The sequence below is a fragment of the Callospermophilus lateralis genome, chromosome 9 (genome assembly GCF_048772815.1).
Source record: "Callospermophilus lateralis isolate mCalLat2 chromosome 9, mCalLat2.hap1, whole genome shotgun sequence".
Classification (NCBI taxonomy): domain Eukaryota; kingdom Metazoa; phylum Chordata; class Mammalia; order Rodentia; family Sciuridae; genus Callospermophilus; species Callospermophilus lateralis.
The window spans coordinates 3217437-3226631 of NC_135313.1; the positions used below are offsets into that span (position 1 = coordinate 3217437).

The 9195-nt window shown below is 57.2% G+C and overlaps 1 protein-coding gene across 1 annotated transcript in view; it reads right to left on the reverse strand.

Moving 5' to 3' along the window:
• Mlph (melanophilin) overlaps nucleotides 1-4586 on the reverse strand; it is a 41307-nt gene extending 36721 nt beyond the window's left edge. Inside the window, exons 1-2 of the mRNA XM_076866308.2 lie at nucleotides 4505-4586; nucleotides 1987-2120 (exon numbers count right to left, since the gene is read on the reverse strand). Of these exons, the coding sequence (XP_076722423.2) occupies nucleotides 1987-2096 (110 nt within the window). The 5' untranslated portion in view covers nucleotides 2097-2120; nucleotides 4505-4586. The remainder of the gene's footprint in view (nucleotides 1-1986; nucleotides 2121-4504) is intronic.
• Nucleotides 4587-9195: the final 4609 nt, after the last annotated feature.

Sequence of the window (9195 nt, forward strand, 5' to 3'; positions counted from 1 at the left end):
AATCACATGGCCTCCAGAAGACAGCAGAGTCAGCCAACTGCACTGCCCTGACCTGCTCATTCTGAGCCAATGGCAAAGAGACCCGTCTGCGGCTGGCTCAGCAGGAGACGGGTCCTCAGGCCCCTTCCCTAGGAGCACCGACAGGTTACCTGGGTGTCTCTTCTCTGCAGTGTGAAATGACCAATGGGGCATGGAATCAGGAAAGACTCATGTCAGACAGAGTGGCCTGCATGCGAGAGTGTGGGATTTCTGCAAAACCACTTTGCATAACCCACCACTGAAGGAGGGGAGGGCCTCACCAGAGTCCCTGGGGACACAGTGCCTGCCTGGGACTCCTGCTGGTTCCCTCCTTCTGCTCCCTGGAGAGCCAGGATCCCCTTCCCCTGCATTCTGCCAGCTGCCATTTAAAATAAAGGCCAACAAGAGCCAGGCCTGCGCTCAGATGGGGTAGGAGCCATCCCCTGGGAAGGCGGCTCTTCCCATGAGGGAAGGCCAGGGTGTCCGTGGGCGGAGATGACATTCAGTCCTCCCTTTGGCACAGCCTGGAGACCGAGGCAGAGAGCCAGTGCTCCGGTCAAAAAATCCAGAGGACATTGAGCTTTCTACAGACCAAATAGAAAAGACAGGAAGGGCTTCGGACTGTGGACAGTGGGCCAGCAGAGGCTGGCGGGAGGAGGCAAAAGGGCAGGCCCCAAGACCCAGTTCTGCCCTTGGAGAGAGGGCGGGGCCTGCAGCTCTGGGTCTCTTGGCTGCTGGAGGAGTGGGGTCAGGCCTGCAGCGCACCAGGCTTGGGCTGGCTCGTGGCTGCACAGCAGGATGGGCCCTCCCCAGAGGCCAGCCCTGGGAGCTGGACAACTATGCAAACCCAGAGAGGACAAGCAGCCCGGGCGGGCAGAAGGGGAGCAGGATCGCTCTGAGGGGTGGCACTGACCAGGTCCCTCCCCATGGAGGCCTGCGTGGGTGGGGCTAAGCTCTGAGGTCTTCCTTTGGTGATTCAGGAGCAGACTCCCCTCCTGGCAGCTCCTTCCCAGTCTGTCTCTTAGCCTGTGCTCAAGTCAAGAGCCCTGGCCTCACTCCCTCTGAATCCCTCCCTCCTGGTGGCTTCCTGCAGCACCCCTCCCCCACCCCAGCTTTCAGTACTGAAGTAGGTTGAGCAATGGCCCCCCCCCCAAAGCATCCACATCTGAGTCCCCAGAAGCTGCAGATGCCATTCTGCAAGGTGACAGGGACTCTGCGGGTGTGATTAAATTAAGGATCTTGAGAAGTGAAGATTTTCTTGGATGTCTGCCTGGGAATCCCCAAGAGGGAATCACATGTGTCCTTAGAGGAAAGAGGGAGGAGAGAGGGAGGGCAGGTGGGGAGGGACAGAGAGAGAGAAAGGAGAGAAAGAGGGGGGGGAGAGAACAGTGGAGGTGGGGGGGGCATGCCATGCTGGAGGACTTGGAGAGGAGGAAGGGCAGTCCGTCAAGGAATCCAGGCCCTTCCGGACCCTGGAACAGGCCGGGAAGTGGCTTTTCAGACAGAACCACTTCTGTGGACATCCTGCTTTTAGGCTTCTGACCTCCAGAAAATACTGAGTCCTACGGCGCCATCTGCATGGTAGAGCTCTCCAGCTCCCCAGGGTGTGCGCCCAGCCGCCCGCCCACTCCTCCACTTGGTACCTGGTAGGCACCTGACTCCAGCTCCTCCGAAAGCACTTCCTGGTTTTCCAGAACCTGCTCATCTGCGCCCTCCCAGCTGAGTCGGCCTCAGCTCTGTGCCCTCAGGGAAGCCCGCACAACCTGGGAGCTGCCCTTGACTCCTCCCCAGGAGACTGAAAAGCCAGATGCCCGAGGCCCCCAAGGAAAGCCATTTCCCACAGCACAGCTTCCTGTGCAGTGCCACTCACCCTGCACCTCTGGCCTTGCACCTACCCAGGAGTGGCCAAGTGACAGCACTCAGGGACGTCAGAGGACCAGGGCTCATGGCCCAGACACCGACACTCACTCTAGTCTCTCCTCTTCTCTCCTCCGGAGGTCGAAGTCCCGCTGCACCACCTCCCAGATGTGCTCCGCCTCTTCATCCGTGAGCTTGGTAAGGTCCAGCTTTCTCCCCATCTCTGCCTCTTGTCTGAGTCACACCTGGAATGTCACAGGGTCACAACTGGTCAGCCCCAGGGAGCCTACAGATGCCAATCGAGTCCTCGAGTAAGAGGAGGGACAGCAACGATTCCTCCGAGTGTCTCAGTTTCCTGCCTGGAAATCGGTGTCATCTAATAAATCCTGCCCAGTTTACCAAATCGAAATGAGCCCCTGTTTACAGTTTCCACACGGGACACATGCAGGGCCACTGAATTCTCTTCCCACAGGGAGACAACGTCATGCTTCTCCATCCTGGGGCGCGGCTCCCTTGCTGGGTGAGGGCTTTGCAATGCGGCCCCCCAGGCTTCCCAGAGAGAGGGTCCATTCTCCACATCCTCCCAGGCTCTGGGGGCAGGGTCTGGGGGCTGATGGCCAGGCAGGAAGCGCAAGGAGATACGCATCATCTGTGAGGGTCACTGTCCTCTGACGTGGGGGTTCTATGGCTGGATTAGAGGCTGCTGAGACTGTGAGCTCTGGACCCCATCAGTCCTGCATGGACTGGATGGGGTGGTAGCTGTGGGTGTGGCTGGAGGAGGTGGGTCTGTGGGGGCTGCCCTGCAAGTGGGCACCTTCCCTGCAGCCCGTCCCCTCTCTGTTTCCTGACTGAGCAGAGCAGCTTCCCGCCACGGGGACCTTCTGCCAGGACGTGCTGCCCCGCCTCAGGCCCAGAGCAGTGAAGTTGCTGTCTGTGGTCCCGACTGTCCCCATGCACTCTCCCTCCTCTAAGCTATTCTAGTCAGTGGTTTGATCCCAGTGACAAAGCTGATAAAAGCTTGTTCCCCAAGGTTTGTCACTTGGCAGGGAGGTTCCTGGGGTCACACAGCATGATGCCCGCATGAGGGCATTGTGCTGCAATTGGGGACATCAACAGGCACTCCCTGGTGAGGCAGAAGTGACTCAGGTAAGGGAGAGGCAGACACCTGGGCAGGTGGCCAGGGCAGCCAGCGTTGCCTGCTGAGAGAGGTCAGCTGAGGGAGGCTGCCCCACAGGAACTCTGGGCCCTGGTGTACGTGAGGATTACCTACACATACCCATGGCCAGCTGCTGCCCTCAGGGGCCTGGATAACCCAGTCCCCCTCACTGTGCTGGGGCTATGTGTCTAGATGACCCACAAACTGGAAAGTCAAACTTGAGACTTTGAAATTTGCCACACCTGATCCCCATCAATGTCAAAAAGACACAGAAAAGAAAATACAAATGTCAGAAACCAAGATAAGCAGAACATTAGAAACTCGTTTGCAATTCAAAGTGTGGCCAGCAGCCTGCAGCATCCCCTGGGAGCGGGTTAGGAATGCAGGTTTCCGGGCCCACACACCCATTCTGGCTCAGAATCTGTATTTTGACAAGGTCCCTGGGCAGTTTGCACAGTAGAGCTGGCCAATGCTGCTGGTCCTCAGGCCCCTCCGGGTGGCAAAGCTTCAGGGGAGACCCATGCACTCAAGCCACAGAGGACCTTGGTCTGTGGACTAAGGGGTGGGCCATGGGCACGGGGCAGGCCAGGGGTGGCAGTGGTGGTGGCTGAGCAGAGGACAGTGCTCTTGCTGGCTTTTCAGACAACACTGCTACTGGGTATGACACTGGAGGCGCCACTGTGGAGGGAGGAGGGAGGGCCTCCTGGGGACACTGCAAAGCTCCTCCCACTCCCCTACAGAGGCGTCCCAGCCATCTCCACTCCTTCACTGTCCCCTGCCCCGTGCACCCTGTCTCTCCTAACAGTGGTGCCAGACAAGTTACTGTTAAGCTCCGTGGGGACAGTGTCTGTCTGAGCTGGGCACACAGTGGGTGCTTTCCATGCCCCCAGCACAGAACTCTGCTGCAGACCTGCAGGGGAACCCTGTGACCTGAGGTTCTGCTGTGACAATCAGACCAACTGGGCTCCAGGCACTGGGAGTCCCAGGGAAGGTCACGTTAGGATGACCCCAAAGGCCTGTTGTGGATGACCAGAGGCCAGAAACCCAGCATGTGACTCAGCAAGCCTTTCTTGAGGACTTAAACCCATTTCCTTGGGACATCAGAGAAGGTGCATAGTCAGTGCTCTTCCAGTGGGAGCTGGGGACCCACAGAGACCAGCTCTTGCTTTGAATCTCGCCCAGCATCCGGCTCCAGCGCCACCTCGCGTGCCAAACTTTCTGAGAAAACCTTAAAAGCATTTGCCTCGCCCCAGAAATGTACTTGGATTTGGTCACACAAGAGGTCAATCATGAAAAGCGACATTGTCTAGCATATATTATTTAAAATGAAAATTTTCAGAGGTCCATGGCTGCCAACCAAAATATTTTAGAAAAAAAATGTGTCTTAAAACTGGTGGAAAATAATTTCTTAAAATTGTTGCCACCACACCACAAGGTTTCTAAGCTCCATGCATGCCGACTGTAGAAACTCACCGTGGTCCGGAGCAAACTGCACATTGCCAGTTGAACTCAGATTCTAGACAGGAAAGTGCACAGTGGAAAGCCAGCATTCCTGGTGCTCCCAGAACACATGGTGTCTGGCTTCTAGAAGTGAACAAGCAGTTCTTATCTGATGCATGACTGGGGCTTATTCATTTTGGGAAAAAAAGAGTATCATAAGGAGAGCATTCATTGAAGTTCTATTTTCAGAACGGATGAGCAGCTGACCCTCAGATGAGGAGTCCTTATTCTCTCTCCTCCTAAAGTAGAAGTCAAAATTCCAGGCCTTGATATAAGAAGCTTATGTCCTTAGGTGTGAGGAAGAAAAGAAAAAAAAAAAAAAAAAAAACCCAGAAAGTGCATGTTTCTTATCCTGCAAACTTGCCTTTTTCAGAGGGAGGCCAAGGTCACAGCTCCTCAGAACTGACCCCCAGGGCTGCCCACTGCACACGGAGGAGCCTGTTTCTTCCCCTCTGATGCCTGTTCCTCATAGGATGACCCCAAAGGCCTGTTCTGGATGACCAGAGGCCAGAAACCCAGCGTATGACCTCAGCAAGTCTTTCTTGAGGACTTAAACCCATTTCCCAGCCAAATAACAAAGACCAACAAAGTCAGGAACTGCGTAAGAGGGGTCAGAGAGCCTGCGGGCTAGGGAGGGACTGGACACCTGTGTTGAGTGGTCCCTGCCAGAATGGGGCAGGGGAAGGGTCCAGGCTGGTGCTAGGACATCAGAGTTGGCCTAGAGCAAGGCTGGGGGCAGCCTCATGTTGGGACGTGGGTGTGAACCAGCGTGGCGTGGGGGGCAACAGCCTCTATGACTGGAGGCCCAAGCAGTGGCCCTGAGTCCAAGGACACATACACACTGTGCTGTTTAAATCAAACCTGTGCGATTTCCATTCAGAATCTGAAAAGCACGCACCCCACATAGCTAAGCCAAGGGCAGTGTGTTGGTGCCTCTCAGGCAGGGAGTCCCCTGGAGAGTTCTGCTCTAGTGCTAATTCTTAGCTCTGGCCTGTGCCCTCGTGAGAGGAGGTGCAGGCCGGGAGGCCAGGGAGCCTCTGCAAGCTTCTCTGATGGCTGTGCCTGCTACAGGGGCCCTGCTTGTTCAAGCACAGTTCCTGGACAGAGAGTGGTTGAGAGCCAGTGTTCCCAGCAGGGTGGAACTTTATCCACCAAGTCCTCCCCTTGGTGAACTGGGGCCATACAGCAGCTGGACACTTTAAAAAGTCAATCTCTGGAGAGCAATCTAAAATCAGATGGATAATAGGTTCGATCGTAGCATTTAAAATGCACAACCAAGTCGGTGGCATTTGGGGGACATATTGCAAGCCCCCTCTGCCTGTCCCAGGCCAGCTCAGGTTGAGGTCACTTGAGTGTGGTAGGGGCATCCCCCACCCCCACGGTCAGGCTTACCCACAGCCTTCAGCAGGTCGTGCTCCCCTGTGGCCCCCGAAGCCTGGGTCTGTATCCGGCACCTGTCCACCCACAACTGTCAAGGGGCACGGGCGGCCCGGGAGGTGCTAGGCCTGTGTGGTGCAGAGCTGCTCTGAGCTGCCCTGCAGGGAGGGCTGATGGGCGTGTGCTGGCGCAGCGGGGACGCCGCCAGGCTGTTTCGTTCCGCTTCTGTGCAGATAACCCCTAGTCACGAGGTTCCTGAACCAAGACACTTTCAATGTGTGTGTGCTGCACTGCTCAGAGTTAATCCTATTTCAAATCTTGGAGACGTCCGTCTTCTCCAATGGTTTAGTGGTCAGAGTGGAGAAGAGGGAGGTGACCTGGGGACAGACCAGCAGGAAGGAGAGAGCGGAGCTGGAACGCACAGCCTCAGCTCGGATCACTGAATGTCAAGGGCTTGTCATTTCCATCCACTAAAGGCTGCAATTCATATTTTGGTTGAATCAAAGGGAAATCTCTAATGGTGTTTCTCCTAGCAAAGACCTGGCTTAGTCAACTCTGGGGCTTGCCGCCTCCAGGAACTGGAGGACACTGACTCTGAGTGGGCACCCACCCAAGCAAACAGAAACTGGAAAGTCAAAGTCCCTCATTAAATACCGGGCTAACAATGGCAGGGCACTTGCCAGCCAGTGGCAACGTGTGTTGTGTGGCTGTGTTCCTGCTGACATGGGTGTGGGCAGAGGTGCCATCTGTGGTGCCCTCTGCCTTCAGCCTTTGTAGCTCTCCCAAATTATGTCCTCACAGCTGGCCTCGGTGGTCACTTCTGTGGGCAGGGCCTGATGCCCACTGCTAGAATGAAAGCCCAGCCTTCCTCAGCAGCAAAACGAGCGCGTTTCCACCCAGGGGGCTGCTCCCTGCCCTGCAGGGCACCAGGCACCAACTCGAGGCTCTGGAATGGCTCATGCAGGTGGCTGTCCTGCAGCTCAGCTGCCCATCCACCCTGTCCATTCTCTCTGTTCCCCAGCTCTCTGAGAGTTTCTCACTCATCCACAGACAGGTTCTGCCCCTCTAAAGCCTTCGCTCCCATCTCTTCAGCGAGTCCAGACCTAGGAACAGCCGCAGAGAGCTGGCAGCTGGGCTCTGGTCCCGCTCAGGCACAGCCTTCCCTGCCATTGGGGACAGATTCCTTCTCCTTCCAGGGTCTCAGTTTTCTCAACTGTTCTGTGGACAATGGTCGGGCTCCATGACCTCTCTGGCCCTCCAGCCCAGTGTGCTGCTAGGATGTCAAAATTAAGAGAAATCATGATGGGGTGGGGGCAGTGGTGGGCTCCCCTGAAGGCTCCCCAGCCACCCAGACCAGGGCACATCTGGGCCACCCCATCTGCCCATCACCCTTGAAGGGCACCAAGGCCATTTTCCATTAGCCTACAGCTCCAGGACCTCTTCACTACCCCACCCCACTAGGCACACACTTGGCTGCTTTTAAGTTTTCAGTCACTAATGCCTTAATTCAGCCATGGACTCCCTGTGGGTGTGCCTGGCACTGTCCCCAGGTCCTGAGGGGCACCTGCCATTGTCGCATTGTTTGGATGGACACCGAGGCTGGGCGAGGTTGGAATTAGCCACATATGCCTCCTGGATAGGTCCCGAGGAGCCTGGAGACATGGGCAGGGTCAGGGCTCTTGTCCAGGAAAGGCTTGGCTTTGCTGAGGTCCCATGACCCCATGGAGGGATGGGCACCCCGGTAGTGATGGCCCCTCAGAACTGAGAGGCCAGCATGACTGCCCAGCTGCCTGTGGTCCGCAGCTCTGGGCGGTGCCAGCCTCTGCACCTACTGTGCCAGTGGGGGTCTTGACCCCCATTACCATTTCAGCCCTTCAGAAGGAAATCTGTGAGCAAGATAACACTCACTTCCCAAGAAAAACAGGACGGGGAAAGGCGCCCAGGTGTCAGGAGAAATGAGGGGGGTTTCAGTCTTCACTTAGGGTCCGCAGAAATGGTGCCAGTGAAATCTCTGGGGTTTGCAAGTGAGATTCTGATCCCGAGGGTCTTGGGGCCAGTGGGGACAATGCCCGCAGTGCTCACTGCCCACAGATCCTCTCATCTCTCCACAACGAGGGGTAAGAGGGGCCAGGGAGCCTGTCAGCCGGCCAAAGATGGTTCCATAATCCTGTGGCTCTCAGAGTCCAGAAGAGGGCCAGAGAGCCTCCTCCCATGCCAGGGTCCTCGGCCTCCCTTCCCCAAACTGAGCTGGGCAGCCCAAAAGGAAGTCTGTCCCAGGTGGCCCTGGACCTTGGGTGACCAGCTTGAGTCTCTTGGGGGACAGCAGCCTTAGCCAGCCTGCACTGCCCTGCGAGGGTTAAAACCAACTGTTTTTTCTCCCCAAAATGGGCTTCCCCAGAGATTCAGGTCAGTCTGATCAAGGAATCCCGGAGAAGCCTGGGGTGTGGGTCCGCTGGCCGGGCTTGCGCTCTTCACCGGTTTGGACCAGGGCCTGGAGGGAAGCGGTGGGGTGTATTCACGCTGTGGGGCTGCAGGCTGGCGGACTCTCCCTGAGCCTGGGCTCCCTGTCCCGGAGCCCACCAGGTCCAACTTTCCCTCTCTCAGTGCACTCACCAGCCTCTTTCCCCGGGGACGCTCAGCCCCCAGCGGGTCCTTGGAGCTGCTCCTCCTCCGAATCCTGAGAGTGAGAATGAGGATCTGTCAGCCAGGATGTCGGCGGCCAGGGCCCACGGTCAGGCGCTCCCGACCTGCCCCCGTGCCGCCCGCCTAGGTCACGTGCTCCGCGCCCCGCCCCGCCTCGCCCCGCTCCCGGATCTCTGGGCACCTGGGGCTCTGGCTAAGACCCAGCCGAGCAGACACCCTGGGGCTCCTTACAAGCTAGTTTTGGGGGGAAAAGCGATGACAGGGAGACAGTGAGCCGCACCTGCGAGTCGCGCACAATTGCGACAACATTGTCTGGGTGCTGGCACCAGCTTGCTGAGTACCCAGGGAGTGCGTGGTACCTCCTTGAATTAATTCCCTTTCTATCGCTGCAGGGAGAAAGGCTCCGAAAAGCGCCTTACGCAGACCCACCAATTAGTAAGTGGCATCTTACACTTGAAGGTTTCCTGCCACAGACCGGGCCCCAATTGCGGGGGCCAGTAGGCCTGTCCCAGCCCAGTCAAGATCCGGAGAGGACTGAGGGAGCCCGGACGTCCTGGGGCGGCCCCGAAAAGACTACTCCGGACTCTAGGGTCAGCGATTGGATGCTCAGGGGCACTTCAAACCCAGTCGGTCCCTAGCCAAAT